Here is a 20,164-nt window from a genome sequence, read left to right as displayed (position 1 = left end):
ACTTGAAACCACATAAGTATATATATAGGACTTCTAGACCAGAAATAATTTTCTGGTAGTCCAAGGACCACCCTTGCTATGTGGTCTCAAGTCTCAACCAATAAACATTGTCATAATGTCATTTGGAATTATTGGACCACCCATATTAGGTGGTCCACAAACTAATTGTGGTTGGGTTGGGTTTTCGCATTTTGTACACAGTATAGTACAGAATGAAACGCATAACTGACACGTGGTTATTTTAGGACACGTGTCAGTCCTGTGTAACATCTAACACACAAAAACATCGGAAGAAAGCTGAATCCACTAAAATGTAACTTAAAAAATAATAGAATTATTAGATTGCTTTTAAGCATATGTACTATAGAGAATTGTAATTGCAAAAATGGAGACAATGTACCATTATTTTTGTCTTTGTTTCCCATAATTACTGTCTATCCTAATTGAGTGGCTTCAATTTCGTAGTTGGCTTAGAGAGAGAGATTGTTATTTCCAGGCCAGCTTTGCTAGTTCAAGTGCAATTTATGTGCTTCTAAAAGTAATGTTGAAATCATCACAGAGAAATGTATCAATGAAGTATAATAATCTTCTAGGTGGAGATGGTGTTTGACCGTGTTACTCCTTTTTTTTTTTTTTCTTTCTCTTTTCTCTTTGCTATGAGTCTATGACTCCCTTTTTTCTTCTTTGTGATTAATTGCACCCAACATGTCCAAAAATGACTTATTAGATGACTTTCTTGTTAAGTAATCATCTCATGAGAAATTATCAAATGAACGTTTATAATGCTAAAGGAAAAAAAATAGGGGGGCAAAAAAAAAGCATTAATTAGGTTTGGTGGTAGGATTAGTTGGTCAATCTATATCGAGAAAAAGATATGTTGACTAGTGGAAAAAGATTCACATAGCTAAGCCCTTTTGCTTTATCATTGGTTGGTGATATTTTTTAATATGGAAATCCATCTTATATTGTTTGACCCAACAAAAAAAATCTCCTACTAAATTCAAAATTATCTTTGAGTTTGTGCTTCAATTTTTCTACCACAATGCTTGTTGTTTTCATAAGGAGAAAAAGAAAAAACTTTCTAACCTTTAGTGGTATAGATTTTGATTTTTCTTTTTAAATGTTTGATTAGATAAAACTAAATTTTAATATCAAAGTTTTAGTTGAGGGAGTTTTCTTTTCTCTCTTTTCCCCCTTTTATTGTCCCTCATAGCAAATTTTAGCATTTAAATATAGGTAATTACTCACGTTGTGCATGCTTAGTACGTAGTAATTAGCACTATATATTAGGATTCAGGACCTATAAGTTGTCTTTATATGTCAAAATAGTTTGAATGCTAATATAATATGTAATCAAGACCTTAATTTCAACTATTTTGTGACCTTTCATGCTACTTGGTGTAAAAATTATAAATAATATTTAGAATTTAATTTATAATCTTTGATATAAAGGTAAGCCAACCCAATCTATATCATCCTTAACCTTAATGTGCAAGGAGTATATTATTCAACAATTGCAACAAAAAGGTGCCAGAGATTTGAAACATGACAAATTCTAAACTTTAAGCTTTAATTTTTTATTGGATGGTTATTATATCTTATTTGGTTTCTTGAATTTAAAAATTAAACTAAGCAAATGAGAAAAGTTAATGGATCTCCTACTAAGGGCATTAATTTAAAAAAAAATTAAAAAAATTTTTATGGAAAAAAAAAAAAAACCAACAATCATTTTTGAAAACTTTGATATTAAAACTTTCTTAAAATTATTAATTAACGGGTATCAGTTAACACTTATACTCTATTTATAATACTTTATAAATCTGTAATTTTTCAACCTTCATATAGTTAATCTACATGAAATTTATAAAATCTAAAAGAAAAAAAAAAAGTGTGTACTTTTGACTTGTGAGCTTTAATTATGGGTATATACATGCATGCACTGAAAAAGGTAGGGTTTGAGTAGTTCTCACACGTGGACATCTAGAAAAAAAAAAAACTCAGCGATAATTACATGCAATCGTGAAAATTTGAAATTGTATCACGAAAAAAGAATCAAATATAGGAAGGCTCTCTCTATTTTTGCAGACAAAATTGCTTTTACTGCGTGCCACCGTGCCACTCACGTCTTCTTTTTGTTCCCAATGGCCAAAATTTTCATCCATGGCCATTGAAAAATGATGGATGGTGTTGGGAGCTTGATGGACCAAAAGATAGGCATTGAGGTTGACCCCTCAACAATGGAGTGGTGAACTGGCTAGGGCTATGCACAAGGGGACCCATTGTGTTTCCTAAGTAGCATACACATTCTCATCAACCTTGCCACAACTACATGAAGCATGATTTGTTTTGTAGTTTCACATGTGATCTTGTTCCATTCTTTCATTCATGGCATGCCCCAAAAAAGTGTAAAAAGTGAAATTGATTGGGAACCCCCATCTTGTGTGTGTATTGTCTTATACATACATGCTTCTTTGATACAAAAGGTGAATTCCCCCTCCATGACCTGAAAGCTAAAGGGAGATTATATGCTTCTTGTATACCCTTTAATTATAGATAGAGTTTAATTTAAGATAAGACTTGTAACTCTTATACTTTATCTTTAATTAAGGTTATATTGAATTTAGATTAATTGGGTGGTAATTAAGATTATGAGATGATTTGTTACAATTGTGTCATTTTTTTTACGGTTTAATTCTTACAAGTGGTGGAGTTTTGAACCTTTTTTTTTAGAAGAAGACAGTAATTTTATTAAGAAAAATCAGCTATTATCGGCTAAGATTACAACATTAAAATGTAGATGTAGATAAATATCCTCCATCTACACTAAAAGCTTGCTAACATTATTCATTTAAAAAGATTTAATAGTACTATCAATAATTATGAGATGTTAATATCTTAATTAGGAGAGGTGATCATTAATAGAGTGCACTTCAAACTATCTTATAAGAAGCATGGAGCTTTGAAGTTGATACATCTTATTATTTTGTCACTTAATTTTGTAACCATAGTATTTCATTACTTGAGAAGTTGGACATGAGTATGCAACATGATAATTTTCTTTGATCACGCCTTACCGTCTTTCAACTCCTTAAGGCTAGCTTACAGTCCACGACAAATTTGATAAAGGGAAAAGAATCTTTGAAAATAAATGTTTCTCCTTTCGCGTTATGGAGGAGTATAATTTGTTTTTTTGTTAGGTAATATTGGATGTATTATATAACTTAAAATAAAAATTGGTTCAATGCACCAAAATAACTACAATGTGATATGTTATGTATCAGATGCATGTAGCATGCATCTCTATAATAATTTGGGTTTTCCTATTAGCTCTACAATCCATTTTTGTTAATAATATATTTGACCATCTATAAAATGTTTTTCCTGCCTAAAAGAACTATATTCATGCATTCAATAACATTTTAGAGCTATTATTTCATTGAAATAGTTAAACATGAAGGGTCTAATCTTTATAGTTGTAGATTGAGGTTATAAACAGCGGATACTAGACACACACAACCAATGTGGGACAAACATCCCTATTTTTTTTGAGTAAACAATAATACTTATTAGAACACATACGAAAATAATAATAGTGTTTTAAATCGGTTTAAAACACTATTATTATTTTCGTGTGTTCTAATAAATTTTAAAAACTATAATTATTTTCATGTGTGTTCTAATAAGTATTATTATTTACTCAAAAAAAAAGACAATAGAGATGTTTATCCCACATTAGTTATGTGTGTCTAGCATCTGTTGTTTATAACTCCAATCTATAACTACAAAGGTTAGACCCTTTTGTAGTTGTATTCTAATTATGTAATGTATTATAAACCCGATTTAAAATACTATTATTATTTTCGTGTGTATTCTAATAAATATTGTTGTTTACTTAAAAAAAAAAAAAAAGGAAGTTTATCCCACATTGGTTGTGTGTGTCTAGTATCTGCTGTTTATAACCCCAGTCTATAATTACAAAGATTAGACCCTTTCGTAGTTGTACTCTAGTTATGTAATGTATAATAAACCCGGTTTAAAACACTATTATTATTTTCATGTGTGTTCTAATAAGTATTATTGTTTACTCAAAAAAGAAAAGAAAATAGGGATGTTTATCTCACATTGGTTGTGTGTATCTAATGTCCGCTATTTATAACTTCAGTCTACAATTACAAAGGCTAGACCCTTTCATAGTTGTACTCTAGTTATGTAATGTATTATAAACCCAGTTTAAAACACTATTATTATTTTCGTGTGTGTTTTAATAAGTATTATTGTTTATTAAAAAAAATATATATATGAATGTTTATCCTACATTGGCTGTATGTATTTAGTGTCCGCTGTTTATAACCTCAGTATACAACTACAAAGGTTAGACCCTTTTGTAGTTGTACTTTAGTTATGCAATGTATTATAAATCCGGTTTAAAATACTATTATTACTTTCGTGTGTATTCTAATAAGTATTATTGTTTACTAAAAAAAAAAGTAAAACATGAAGTAAATAATAGCTCAAAGAGCTATTATTTCTTCGAAATAGTTAAACATGAAGGAAACAGAACAGTCAAACTATTAACCAACTAGATGGCAAGGTCAATATAAAAATTGAATTAAATATGGAGAGTTAAATTGAAAATTTTAAAATGTGAAAGGCCAAAATAAAAATAATCCCAAACTTTAAGGGCCAAAATTGAACTTTAGTTATACTAATTCGAATGAAACTTACGAAATGCAAAAATATGAGAATTTCAAAATCATATAATATTCAGTCATTTAGTTATTCTTATCAAAATATTAAAAATAAATTTAAAAAATACCACTCCAATTAAAATTTTACCACCAAGAATTTCTAAAAATTTAAAATAAATTTTATTATTACGAATTTAATAATCTACCTTTTTTTTATTAATCAAAGCTGGGCAATATATATATATATATATATGAGTTAATGTAAGTATAACAAGTTGTATGAAATAATTTCTCCATGTGATTCATTATAAATATATTTATTAAAATAGCTTATTTTAAGTGAAATTTTATTGCAAAAGATTTAATAAAATTAGAATACTGTTCCACTTAACCCACTTATTAATTTTCAAGATATTTAAAAGGAGTTTCATTATTTATTTTAATCTTTGATTTTTTATAAAAATTTGGTCTTATATAATTTGCATTATCATGATTCATGTAACTTAAAGTAAGTATTGTTATCTTATGTATATTATTTCATTTTAATTATATTATTGAGATATTTTTCTTAGTTTATATATGATTCATGATTAACCATACATTGCAAGGGCATAATATTAGTGAAAATATAAATGAAACTAATTTTAATTATCTTGATGACTTCTTATGATACCACAAAAACTTCAGAAAATCATTTTTAATAGTATAAAACTATATTGTTTTAACTAATTAGAACTCACTTTTGGATAAAAAACAACTAAACAATAAACAATTTGTGACTAAATTAGGTTTGATCGCTTATAAAAAAAATCTAATTAAATATGGTAATTTCTTTTTTATGAATTATGAATTTAGTTTTTTTTTAATACTCATTAATTTAATATGTATCATATTACAATTGTTTTTTGTTAAATCTTTTCACGTATTATACAAGTTAACCATTAGTTTTATTAAAAAAGAAAAAAAAATCCTAAATAATAGAGAATGCAAAGGAAGCATAGATATGTTCTCAGAAATAATGAATTTCTTGAAACATTTTCTCCTCTCATAAATCATCCGTACTAAATATTTATTGGTTTATTGTGGATTGGGTGATGCTTGGCAGCAAGGAAATGACCAATAGCAAAGACATTGGAAATCATTCACACTCAAAGATTTGGACTTTCAACAAAGGTATAAAATTTGGGTTCCAACTTCCAACCAAAGGTATCAATTTCAAACCCACCATTTTCTTTTCTTTGTCTTATCTTCTTGCATCACTAATTAGACCATTAAAAAACTTTATTTGAAGGACAATTAAGAAAAACTTTTAGTCCTAATGATCTCAACGATCTTTATTAAATCCCAACAACTCCACTAAATCAAATGTAAATGAAATTGAAATGTGTGAGAGTGAGAGTTTATGGAAGAAAAGCATTGGCCGCCTAACCAAAGAAATTAGGTCTTTCTTTAATTGTTAAAGAATCTTTTCTATCGTAGTTTGGACATATCCAATATACAAAGAACCAATGAGTAAACCATTTTTTTTAATTATATTTTCGTAGGGTGAGGACCCCATGTGTTACAATTTCTCCCTCCATCACAAAAAAAATTTTCTACCTGAATTGATGCATTCAACATAGCTAAAAAATTCAGTATGCCGACAAACCCATAAATTCTCTTAGTTCAATCATGTCAACCTATCGTTTTTGTTATCCATGAAGATTAAGAAAAGGTCTGCTTAAAACAAAGAACCTGTATTATTTTGATGCGCACGTGCCATGTGCCAATCATGATATGACAAGTGGCCCCCTTGAGAAAAGGGTCCCATGCCACACGAGCCAATCACGGAAGAGAGTGGGGTGTGTGGGACAACGCTAAGGGCTAGTGTCCCCCTTTGATTATTATACCTTTCACATAGATCATTAGCTATAAATTATTAACAACATGATCCATGTTAAGTAATAAATTGAAAACAATAATAAGATGATCCAGGTTAAGCAATAAACTAACTTGGATGGTCATCTTTTTCCTTTGCATTTGATGCCTTGTGTGGTAAGATTTGACTAAAAGGTTATTTGTCCCCATCTCCATGCAACAAATGTTATAATCAAAGTCTTAAGAGGAACAGAAATGCACATGAGATTGCCCATAAGAGATGCTTTTATGAAGAATGAAAGGTTTGATTGAACACATCAAGAGACTTCTATTCTAAAAGACATTATGGACGTTAAAAAGCCAAATACAATGGTTCAAACTAGTGATTGCATGAATTGCTTGTTGAAATATTAGAGGGGCGGTAGGAGACATGTGAAATAACCAATTTATATCAGAGACAATATAATGTGTTTGCCATTGTGGCTTTGAGGATGGAGCTTCAATTTTTATATTTTTCTAAAGTGAAATGATGCTTTATAGTTTGGAGAAACTAGACTTTAAGCTTAATGAAGAGAGTCAAGAGACCCTATACAATAGCCTTTAATCTTCCAATGATCCATTCCATTTCCCAAAAGTCAAAGACCTAAAATGACAACTTAATTGGTCGTGGTAAGAATTTTGAGCATAGTAAATTAGTAACAATTATGAATTTATGATAATGCAACAAAACTCACTTCCTCCGTGAAAAATTCTTAATTCCAGCCTCACTTACTATATAGTGATTTTGAGAGGATTCTAGATCCAAATAATGTTAATATGGGATAAATAATATATCATATTAAGAAGTTATTTTCAGTTTAAGGACTATTACTTTCTTCTATTTGAAACCATTGGTCACTAGTGTAAAGTTAAGGTTATGCTAGAACTAATTAATTCACTTGAGATCACACATGATTTGTTTACTGTCTAACCCATTAGGTATTAGTTTCTTAGCAAGTAGGAAGCTATTACAGTCATATTTAGATAGAATTGTCACGAGTAATTATCCTTTTCCCTAAACTTTTTTATTTAGGAAAAATCAAACTCTTTGAATACTAAAACCCTCTTTAACTCTTTAGATCTTTACCAAGCTAAATTTGGTGCTATCAAGCATAACTTTTTCATTTGTTTATTGAAAAAAAGAAAGAAAAAGAATCATAGATCTTTCACAACCTCAATGAAGCTCGATTTGGTGCTATCAAGCATAACCTTTTCATTTGTTGTCTTGAAAAAAACAAAAGAATCCTAGATCCTCCACAACCTCAATTTTGTGCTGTCAAGCATAAATCAGGTTTGTCCACACCAATCTGGTTCCAACTCCATTTGGGTCCAACCTGCAGTCCAATCATGTAGTGGTTGAAAAAACAAAAATGTGAACCCATAACAATCTTTTCCGTCATTAGGCCATGGGCCTAAACTCGACAACTTAATGGTAGGTCAATGAGTTAAAGCCACCACTGTTTATGTTTATGGGATCCAGCTTAAGTTTTTCCATACTTTCGGTTCCACAAAATCATCACATTTGTCTTTTATTCCAGCCCAAGAGGCAACAGAATAAAAGTCAAATTTGAGTTTGGTATGATATAGATGTCACATGTGATTGTTTCTCAAAAAAAAAAAAAAAATGTCACGTGATTCATCTGTAGCGTTCAACTATGAAGCAAGCATATGTTTAAAATCCATATACTGTTTGAAACGCAAGAATAATAAGAAAAATTATATTTACACTTTTTTTTTTTTTTTTTTTTAAGAAGAGAAGAAAATGGCATTTATGGTGATTTGAGGCCCTTGCATGTTTACCCGTGATTTGAAAAGATTCATTTTACCCATATATAACTCACGTATGTCTAAAAAAAGTAAAATAAAATAAAACAAATCATAAGATTCCCTTAAAGTAAGTCCTAAAAAGTTATTACCGTTTAAGAAGGTGCTTAGAATGATAATTGAGTCTTAAGACCTTGCTTCGATGAATCTTATGAATGATATATACATATTTTTAAATGTTTTGGCAGCTCTTAATCAGAATATTCAACCTCTGCCTTTTGTGGAATTGGTCGAGGTACTTGTTGCAAGTACAACGGTCAATTTTGCTATGAAAATTAGCATTTTACAACTTGAGTTTAAAGGTGATTGCCAGCGTGTTATTTCTACAATTAATAACCACAAACCTTCAAACACCATGTTTGGCCATATCATTGATGAAATAGAAGACTCTATCAAGACTCTACAGATATAGATCCAGTTTCAACTTTCAAGCATGTTAAGAGGGAAGCTAATCAGCTTATTTATGCCTTCGCTAGAAGAGCAGCTCAGTCTACAGATATTAACTGTGAGTATAGAAGATCTTCCACTAGATTTGGATAGTGTATTCTAAAGTGATTTTAGTCATTAACAAAGTCTAACTTTACCTTTTCCATAAAAAATAAAAAATAAAAAAAAGGAAAAAAGGAAAGAAAGAGAGTGCGCAACAAAGCTAACCATAGATGAGTAAACGAGTATGACAATGATGTGTAATTATTTTTCATCAAAGAAATAGGGGTTGATCTACAATACAATTGGATAGATAAATATTTGGATTTTTGCAAGTATTTTAAGTGCTACTTTTTAAACATCAAGTAGGCAATGTGTCGATTCTATAAGATAAATAAATAAAAAAAAAGAAAAAAAAAAGAAAAGAAAAGTAAGCAATGTGTAATAAGTTAAGTTGTATCCATCTCCTAAAAAAAAAGAAAAAAAAGAAAGTTGTATCCATCTCAAATCAATAGTGATTTGGATTTGAGGTTGGTCAAGCCCAAAAAAAGAATACACGAATTGGACCTAATCTTTGGTGAATATTTTGGGTTTTGGGTCCATAATAGCCAAACCCTGAGCCTGACCCAAACAAAAATTGAAGATTAACAAAACGACGAGTCGAAGAGGTTATTTTACTATTTCCGATTCAAAGCTCACTACCGACAAACACAATACAATCCTCCTCCGTTTTGATATTTTCACAGCTCACAATTCCAAATTCCAATTCTCCGCGGAAAACAAAATCCCAGGGTTTTCGAATTCCATGGCTTCCCACACCCATCTCGACGATGTAAACAACTCCTCCAATTTCTCAAATTCATTCTATTTTTTTCTCGTTGTCTTTGTAGTTTCTCTGATTCTGAGCTTGTTTGTGAAACTCAGGACGATGAATTCGGAGGCGATTTTCCTGGAACTCACAATGCCAGGCGTTCAGGTTTTTTATTTTTATTTATTTATTTATTTTTATTTATTTTTAGTTCGTTTTCTCTGTTGGGTTTATTTATTTATTTTTAAATAAAGATAATAATTTTTGTGTGCTAATAATTTTGTTTAGGTAATAAGAGAAATTTTGGGGATCTTGAGGATGATGAAGATGATATTTTTGGCTCAAAAAAGGTATTTATTGTGTTTCTGTGAGCATACCCACATTGACACATGTGTGACTTGTTATAATTTTGCATTGAAATTAGGCATGAAATTGACAGCAATTTATATGCAAAGTGTTCTTTTGTGGTACATTTGGGTTATAGTAAGTACCCACTGTGATCAAAATTGTTTATCTTGAGTGTGTTGAGTTTAGCCTTTTGAGTGTAGTTGAGATGAGAATGTTAAGATGGGTAAGTGAAAATATAAGGAAAAATAGGATTTTTATTAAAAAATGTGTCTGCCCCAACTTACACTATATAAAAGACTGCATCAGATTAGTTCCATTGGATATTGGCTGAACTACTTGTTGATCAACACTTACAAATATATATATATATATATATATCGGATATTGGCTGAACTACTTGTTGATCAACACTTACAAATATATATATATATATATATATATAAGGGAAAGATAGGATTTTTTTTGATGATATGGAACCTTACCAAGGCCAATTTGGAGCCATCCTTGGGGAAAACAACGGATACACAACCCCACCCATTTGAACCATGTATCAAGTAACCCAGGGGAATTCCTGGCGGGGTTCGAACCCATTTGTCTGGGTTTATAGCCTCCAACTACTAGATTACACCTGGACGGGTAAGGAAGGATAGGATTTGAAACATAGAATTTTGCTCAAAAATAGGGGTAGCTCCTATTGATGAAGAGGTGAGGGAAAGTTGCTTGGGATGATTTGATTATTTATAGAGGAGAGTGATTAATGCACCAGTGAGGAAGAGTGAGTTGATTCAAGTCGAGGGAAGTAATGATGGTAGAAGAATATCTAAAATGACGTTAGTAGAAATAGTGAAAAGGACATGTCAATTAAGGGGGTAGCAGAGAGAACAAATTTATATAAAATAGAATGACATAAAAGAATACATGTAACTGACTTTGATAGGATTATCGAGGATCTATAGCTGACCCCAAAATTTTTGGACTAAGGCTTGGTTGTTGTGATATTTATATTCATGAAGGAATGATGAAGATTAAACCACCTGAAAATAGTGGCTATGATAATTGTGGGTACCTTACCCTTAAGAGACACAGAGGTACCATATAGTTAGTGTGTGTGTGTGTGTGGTTGAGAGAGAGAGAGAGGATTACAAATGTGGTAGCGAATGTGAATGAAGCAATGGGAGATGGTGGGGAATTTAAGTGAGGAGTGAGATAACAGGGTTGAGATGATATTGTCTAGATTTAAATTCTGCTGAAATGTTGCTGAGGCCTGTGATTGTTGAGCTGATTGTTATTCCCATTGAACTCATAGATATCTTTGAATTGTTGCTCTTCAATGCTTCCAAATGATGGAGCATTTTATCCAAAGAAGAGGCACTATTTTGGGGTGTCAAAGTTGAACGGAAGCATGTTACTTTTGATGCAATCCATTTTCTTAAATGTTAATATAGAAGATTAGTGAATGATTAAAGTCTGACTAGATATCCAAATGAGCTTGGTGTGTTGCATCAACTAGACCTGGGATAGACTTTTTAAGTGTTGTTTGCACTTGACTGATTGAGAAAATATCTTCTGAGTTGTAAACATAATCCTGGGATTTACTTATTCAATATTTGGAACTTCTACTGAGAGATTATATAGTTTTTATTCTGCTGCATCAGTCCAACATCAGTTCCAACTCCATCCTCCTTGCTTGTCTAAGGCTTCTTGTTGAACTTTAAAAAGAAGGATAAAATGTGGAACCCACAGCATTTTAATATTCCTATTCTTATGATTTTTGGAGATCAGTCACCAATTACTTGAAATTGAGAGAGATTAAGCATCTGAATGTGAGATGTAGGGACTAGGGATCTTTGCCTCTGTTGATCATGAATCAGTGTGAGGCATCATATCCTTCAGGCTCTGTTTATTCTAGGACTTCTGCAGAATACATAACATATATTCATCTTTATTTCACAAAACTTCGTTGTAAAAATTTTAATGACACCTCATATATTTTCAAGTCTTTGCCTACACAGGATAAAGGTCTCTATTGTTTTCCCTTACTTTACTATATAATAATTTTGTAGAGGCATGAAGCTTAAGTTTTTTTCCATGCGTCTTTGTATATTTTGAGGATCACGCCATTTTTTTGGGTCATAATGCAGGGTAAGCCAAAAGTAGAAGAAACTGCTCCAGGTGTAGCAACTGGGATGATTTTGTCTCTTCGTGAGAGGTATCATAAGATCTAGAATGATTTTTATTGTCTTTTCATGCTATCAGTTGTTAGATTGCATCAAATTATGTTTAAGCCTAATATTTATTTTTCATTGGAATTTTCTTTTGCAGTCTTCAGACCTGTAAGGATAATCTTGCAACATGTCAAGTATGTATTTATATCCATCAATTGATGTTATATCTTTGTTCCTATATTGTATACCTCTCAGTTTGGGTGCTGTAAATTATGTGCTCAATGATGATATAAATTTCAGGGAAAAGACTACTACCATTCACATCAGTGAGGGAATTTTGTGTAAAAATTTAATCTGCACAGTTATCTTGCTTCTCAATTTTATTTGAGTAAGAAACTCCATAAGGAACTAGGAGCCCTTAGGCTATTAGACAAGTGTTTCTAGATTGTTGAAAAAAGGAAAGAGGAAGATTTTCCCCTATAACTTTGGTTTTCTGAAATTTTATGAATATCATATCAGTTTCCTGAAAAATTGGAACTTCAGGTCACACTATAGCAATTAAAATTCTAATTATGGTGCTTTCTAGCATTTGGGGATTCTGGAATTGATTAAAATTACTGAGTATACTAATTCATAGTTTATGCTTTCTAGCTGTTTGGAAAAATACTTTTCATACTAGGGATCACCTCATAATTAATTAGACTCAAGAAAATTCCTTTTTATTTTTATTTATTTATAAAAGGGATAGCGAGCCTGATTTGGCAGTTCCAATTCAATATGGAATGCCTAGGATGCTACAGAAGCTCAAAATTCCTTTGTCTTGAATATTGCATTAGAGTTGTAGAATCTCTAATATCTTCAACTCCTCTTAATAAGAAACAGTAATCACCTTAACATGCACCTTTAGCATCACTTGCAAAAAGCAACCCTGGTTGCTAACTACATTTTGTACAACAGCGACTACCGCATCCTTTAAGTGATATATATATATATATATATATCCTCAAGTGTCAGTTTTCTTGCATTTGATATGTTAAAATGTAATGAGGGTCCTACATTGAAGTCTTGAATATGGTCAACTTACAAAAGATCAATTTCTTCAACAAAGAGAATTCAGATCAATAAACTTTAACAGACTTACCAAAAGAGAAAAAGAAAAATAAAAAGAAAAAAGATCAATATACTTTAACAGTAGTAGTAGTGGGGGATAGATAGGTTTCTCAGGGCAACACTTGCATGCATGACTTGTTGGATGTTATTGTACAAATTTTATGAATGCTAATCCTTTTAAAATTTAAGTTTGAATGGTTCCATGCCACCTATGGAAGTGCATAATGATTATGTTTAATTTATGATTCTGCCTATGATGGAGGAGTCTAGTGCATTTATTGGAATGATGACGTGGCACAGAGGTGTCATGGCTTAATGCAGTGTGGGTTGCATGGGGGCCTTGCTTGGCCAAGTTGCACAAGGAGGCTAAGGCTGGCCAAATTTTACATGTGCCATATGATTATTGTAGCTAAATCCACGTGTCAAGCTTGTTTTAGTACTTGAAAATTTGAGGGAAAATTAGTTAGTGGTGCTAGATTTTAGGAAGCTGTTAGAAATAGAAGCCACATGCTCTATTAATTATAAAACAACAATGCTACAAACACAACTTGTTGAGGTGGCTGATTGTGATTAGTGCAATATTACTCACTGGGATTACCACTGACATCACTTTTATTTTACACCAATCACAACCTGCCAACTTAGCAGTTGTGAAAAATGTTATGAAAGTTGTTGTGTCATTATACTTATAAATAATTAATATGTTATAATTGTATCTTGGCATATGATAAATGTGAGTTGGTTGTGGGATGATTTCATCACTTATAACTACTTCCTAGGCTATAAATATCCATGCACTTGCTTTGTAATTCATTGATTGATAATAAAGTTTCAGAATTTCAGATTTTGAGTTTAGATTGAGGTGTGAATTCCCATTCTTTCACTACTTTTCTCTCTCTCTGGAATCTGCCTCTCTATTAAATGCAATTATTTCATGTCTTTCACCAGCTTCCCTACAACATATTATCTAGGTCATTAAATTATAATTTTTACAATTTTCAGGAAGAACTTGAAGCTGCAAAATCTGAGATTCAGATGTGGCATTCTTCATTTCAGAATGAGTCCTTCATACCTACTGGAACTTCTCCTGGTTAGCCTTTCCTCAAAGAGTTCATTGTTTTATTTTTATTTACTTTGCAGTTTTGTGTAAACTGTATGTGCAGCTCTAAGCTTTAAGTCTTTTGTGATCATATGATGCATGCATTCCTTAAATGATTGATTTTGAATTTTCTTTGTAGAACCTAAATTAGTGATCGATTATCTTCAGATGCTGAAATCCTCTGAGGAGTCATTGAGAGAACAGGTTTGGGATTTATTGCTGGATTTTATTACTATTATTATTTTTTTGGTTTCATGAAAATTCACCATTTCATGTGTAGGATTTCACCCATGTTTAATCTTGTTATCAGCTAGAAAAAGCCAAGAAAAAGGAAGCAGCATTCATTGTAACATTTGCAAAACGAGAGCAAGAAATATCAGAGTTAAAGGTATACATTTTTCTTTTCCCATATCTTTTTCTTGAAGTATTTAGTGTGCGCAAAATATAACCACCGGAACAAAGTCCTCAGAAAATGTATCTTCCGATCGAAAGTTGACCTCTCACACCCATCTAAATTTCTTGCATTTCTGTCCCTCCAAATACACCACATCAAACAATGAGGAATGACCTTCCAAATATCCCTATGGTGATGCCGCCCAAAACGGCCTTGCCAACTTGCTAGTTAATCAACACCCCTCCTAGGCATCACCCACTGAACCCCAAAAAGAGCAAAGACCATTTCCCATAACTCTTTGGCAATATGGCAGTGCAATAACAAATGTTCCACTGTCTCTCCATAAGCAGACTAATAGGAATATCTACCATTTTTATGTCTAGCAATGTCCTAACTCCTAAGGTTTTTAGATGAAGTTGCAAACTTTTCATTGCTTTCACTAGCCTATTCCATGAAATAAGAATTGCTCCTCTATCATCCCTTGACAATTTTGCTTTAAATTCCTTTGACCTGATTCAGAATTTCAGAGTGATAAACTATTTGTTTGAACCCCCCTCAACCTAGAAAAAAAGTTCTTTAAGCGCTGTAATAATCTTTAAGAACAGCTTTATGGTATTACCACAAAATAAACTTGGAGTTATCCAAAAAGGAGATGGCCTGGTTCCATAGTTTCAATTAATGCACAAAGACAATTTTGCAACTGCACCTTATTTTCCTTTATTATATGAGTATTCTGAACCCTATTTTTCTATGAAATTTTAATACATCTTGGTTTTTTTAGTATGTTCATTTCTTGCATGTTATTTTCTGATCTTCTAAGACCAGATTTATTCTTATATTTCCAGTCTGCAGTAAGGGAATTAAAAGCGCAACTCAAGCCACCATCAATGCAGGTAATATAATGATTTTGTGGTTTTCTTTCTTGGTGGTATACAATGGAATCGAAGGATTGGTGGCACTGTAATTGTTAGTTCAGTATCATTTTGTGTTTTCAGTTTATGATTTCTCTGGGATCTCATCTTTGATTTTTTTTATAGGGTAGGAATTGAATATTTTATCTTCTTCTTCTGTGAGCCATATATTTACTTGATTTGATACCCTCAGCTCGAATTCTTCTCCTTGTATAAATGTGAAGTACCCACTCTCCCCAAAAGCTCTCTATCTCAAAGTAATTTATATGTTGTGATACATCTACTTCATTACTGAACCTTTTTTCATGTTGATTAATTTATCAAACCTCTACAGCAGACCTGATACATTACTCTGTTTTCCTGCCTTTTGCTCTTCCTCTTCTTAGTGTCTTTGAAGCATTTTCCTACATTTTTTTCCAATTCTTCTCGAGAACCAAAGGAGGCTTTGGAATGATTGTACATGGTTCAGTTTTATCTTCTTCTTCTTTTCTATATTATTATTTTTATTATAAATTTGGTAAGTGACACATGCACCCAATGAATTTGAACCCATGACCTCCTCCCATGCATTCTTGTGAAAGAAGGAAGTGCCATTTGAGCTAGGGTTTAAGAGTTTGAAATTTGGATTTTTTTTGGGACATCCAGCTTAGTAAGGTTCCATAGATGACGTAACCAAGCTTAATGATTGAAGGGACATATTTTTACTGCTTTTTTACCAATGAATTGACCTCTCCCTATTGTTTGTTTTTTTGAATGGATACGGGTTTGCAGCCAGCTCTTATGTCTCTATTGCTGCCGTTTTCTTTTAATCTTTGAGTACTCTTCATGAGAGACATTTACAAGATACAATTATCCATTCCTCTTCACCAGTGGGGGAAGATTATAGTGATGCTCATACTGGCATTGAAAGCAGTCTTGCCATGCTTTTCAGCTTTGAAAACTGGTGGCCATATTTGAGGTTTATGGGATGGTACTTGATGGGCAAACTGGGAACTGGATTCCTTTGTTTATTGAGGCTCAGACAATGTTTCTCTGAAGTATATAACCTGTTCTAAGTGCATCTTTGAAAGTTAATGGGATTGGTTAGGCATCAGTGTGGAAATTCTGAGCTAGTTATACCTAGAAAGTTGTGTTTTCTTAGGCTTGCACACAGGCAATTTTTGTTTGCCTTGTCCTTATCATATGTAGTCTTATGAAAATATACAAGTTTTTTTTTTTTTTTTTTTTTGGGTGTGGTAACAATACATTTCCGAATGTCATCCACATTCTTGATCTTGAATGGCTAATTGCCACTATTTCCAAAAATATTAGTCATCCTGATTCCTCTATTTGGTTACCTTACTGCTGTGACAGTATTGTTTCTGATAACATCAATAAAATCCTTGCTTTTACTCTTTCATGGTCTCTTGATTCTAAAAATGTTTATCCTCTATCCATTGGAAATTTCGTAGATAAATGTTTCATTATTTGGTTTCTTTGGGAAAGAAGTGTTCTCTTTTTTGTTAATTGTTTAAATTAACTAACAGAATTGGTATGGTGGTTGATTTGACAGGCTAGGAGATTATTACTAGATCCTGCAATTCATGAAGAGTTTACACGTTTAAAGGTTTGTAAAACTCCTTCATTAGATATGGGAGTTATTACCCCTGAGTATGGACGTGCTCCTTCTCTTTTCTTCTTGGTTATGAACAGCAATGACTTTATTGCAAAAAGGAAGACGGTCATTGTGACCCATTCTCATGTCTAAGATATGGTCATTTGTTGATCCATTGATGTAGGGCATTGTGACTAATGCCCACGTCTTTTTACATTCAATTGACTGCTGGATTTGCTGTGTGAATTTATTTATGTAAAAAGGAATAGGGATCATATTTAAATCCAAACAAATAATAAGGCTTTGACCAAATTTTCTTCATGGTCACCTCACAGATTGATGGAGGGCATTTATATGCTCCGCTCCTAGGTCAAATATAAAATTTCAATTTGGAGCTTTTTATATGTTGAAGTACACTAAGTTTCCAGATGCAAAGTTTAGAAAGCAGAGGCAATAAATGAAATAAAAGCAGGGGTTCCATTAATAACCCAAGGTTTGCTTCTAGTCCTTTGGAGACCATAACTTGAAATTACACAAAGTATCAGCATTTAGAATGAAAATGGCAATAATTTCTTTGTTTACAGTTCATGCCATTTTCTACCATATCTGATTGTGATTGCTGTTAATTGTTTTAATAAGATTTCTGATTTGAAGTTATACTTTTGTTGCTTTCTGTTACTTTAGAGCACCCCAAAGTGGCTCAGTATTTGTCTTTTGCTTTTAGAAAGTCTGTTTATGTTTTCTTGTGATGCCATAATGCTAGAATTTGGTTGAGGAGAAGGAGAAAGAGCTGAAGGAGAAACAGGATACTATTTCTGCACTCAGTTTCACTCCACAAAGCAAGATGGGTAAGATGCTGATGGCTAAATGCAGGACTCTGCAAGAGGAAAATGAGGAGATTGGAAATCTAGCTTCCGAAGGAAAGGTGCTGCAACTGCATTGCATTATAGTTCCTGTCATCATACTTCTCAGTTTGTATCAATTTTCATTTTGGCCTTGAGAAATTTTTTTTCTAAGTTTCTTATTATATTTATGTTTCTTCTATGAGAAACGGAGACATGATTTCGTGCATGAGCTTGCATTAAGGGCGGTTTTCCGGGGGTGGGGGTTAGGGGATAGGTGGTATACAATAAGAAACTCTTTTGCTCCTGATTCTATATGGTTAAGGAGGATTATGCACAAACTTAAGTAAACCAATTTGATATAGTTCCAGAATTTGATTGATTTTCCAGAAGTGACTGATTTTCCTTATGCTAAACTCTTGGTTAACTTGATTTTTTTCTACATTCTGTTGTCAGATGCATGAGTTAGCAATGCAACTTGCTTTGCAGAAATCTCAAAATGCAGAACTCAGAAGCCAATTTGAAGGTTAGTACTTAGTATATATCAACTGTATGTATATTTATTTCCTTGGCTGGGTTTCAATTATAATAGATGCCTAAGTCTCAAGTAAATTAAAAGACTCCAATCATTTACAGTTACATAGGAAAATACCTTTTTAACTTTCAGATATTGTGTAGTTAACATTTTAGGAGTTCTTTTCTACTTATCAAAATTAATATAACTTATTAGTAACTAAACAATTTTTATTTATTGAAGTCTTCATGCAAATATCTTAACGTAATCAATCCTTTTTGAGGAGAAGACATTCTGTTTGTAAAAGACCTATAGAATATTCATTTCTAATGAATAAGGCGCATCCCTCTTTCTGTTTTCTTTGTCAAATTGCTAGAATTATGATCCCACCACAATTCCAATCCGGATAGTACTCAAATTGTTGTCACAATTAATCTTCACTTTCAGTTTCTGTGGCATCAAACATTTAGTTCCCTCTGCTTTTTTTGTTCAAAAGAAAATAAGGGAGATTGTTAAGGGTACACTTAATCGTTTTGTGCATTAAGCTGAAGCCAATGTTGCTATACCATGGTTTTCAAAGTTCATGCTATATTGATTCTTTTTGTACATTAAGTTGAAACCAATGTTGCTATACCATGGTTTTCAAAGTTCATGCTATATTGATTCTCTTTGTTCTATTGCGTGCAGGACTGCACAAACATATGGAGGGGCTTACGAATGATGTGGAAAGATCAAATGAAATGGTTTTCATCTTTCTTTCCTTTCTTAATTTACTCTGGAGTAAATTTTGCAGTTTATTGTTATGTTAGTGTATATATGCTTATATATAACATATTTCCAGGGGTAACTGAAAATAGACATGTTTCCCCACAGAATCATGATTGCATAATTGTATTATACCAATTTTCTGGGTCAAATATCTTGTTGATGATTGATGCTATATGATCGTCTTTGTTTGACATTTATAGGATAATCAATTATAGCCGGAATCTTTAGGTTAATCTGTGATTTGGCTTTAGATGCTTTGAACTAAACGAAATATTGGTAAAGGTGATCTAAATGTAACTGTGTTATATGAGTGATCATAAAAAATATTGTGCATCTATTGCAGGCGCTTATCTTGCAAGAAAAGCTAGAAGAAAAAGATCAAGAGATTGAAAGGTTGAAGAATGAGGCACAACAAAAGAGCGTAATTGAGGAGGAAAAGGAGGAAAAAACCGATCCAGCTCCTATCCAGAAAGAGAGAGATGAAGAGATGATTGATGGGGAAACCAACAACTGAGTTATTCAATGCAATTTTGTAGGATTTAATTAATTTATTCCCCTTCCATTTGTGATTTGTACATTAAACATTAATGTAATTCTTTTTGGTGACATTTATGCTTTTCATTTTCAATCTGCACCACCACCAGGTTAGTGGATGAGGTAACATCATCTTGAATTTTAGGTTCCCTCATCCCAAATACAAAATTTTACCAGTGAGTTGGACCGGTTGAACCACGGATGGGTCTAACACCTGCCTGACCTGTTTGGCAGTTATAAGGC

At 32.2% G+C, this 20,164-nt stretch overlaps 1 protein-coding gene across 1 annotated transcript; it reads left to right on the top strand.

The window, feature by feature from the left end:
• The first annotated feature begins 9,535 nt into the window (after positions 1-9,535).
• On the top strand, positions 9,536-20,017 carry LOC115963885 (FKBP12-interacting protein of 37 kDa-like). Its single transcript, XM_031083108.1, has 14 exons — positions 9,536-9,666; positions 9,759-9,810; positions 9,931-9,992; positions 12,132-12,199; positions 12,313-12,349; positions 14,268-14,355; positions 14,504-14,568; positions 14,675-14,752; positions 15,604-15,651; positions 17,222-17,275; positions 18,027-18,188; positions 18,562-18,631; positions 19,307-19,362; positions 19,731-20,017. Exons 1-14 carry the CDS (start codon positions 9,640-9,642, stop codon positions 19,899-19,901), a joined length of 1,038 nt encoding a protein of 345 aa, XP_030938968.1. The 5' UTR covers positions 9,536-9,639; the 3' UTR covers positions 19,902-20,017.
• Positions 20,018-20,164: the final 147 nt, after the last annotated feature.

This window comes from Quercus lobata, chromosome 10 (assembly GCF_001633185.2).
Source record: "Quercus lobata isolate SW786 chromosome 10, ValleyOak3.0 Primary Assembly, whole genome shotgun sequence".
NCBI lineage: Eukaryota > Viridiplantae > Streptophyta > Magnoliopsida > Fagales > Fagaceae > Quercus > Quercus lobata.
This window is presented reverse-complemented; position numbering and strand designations above follow the sequence as displayed.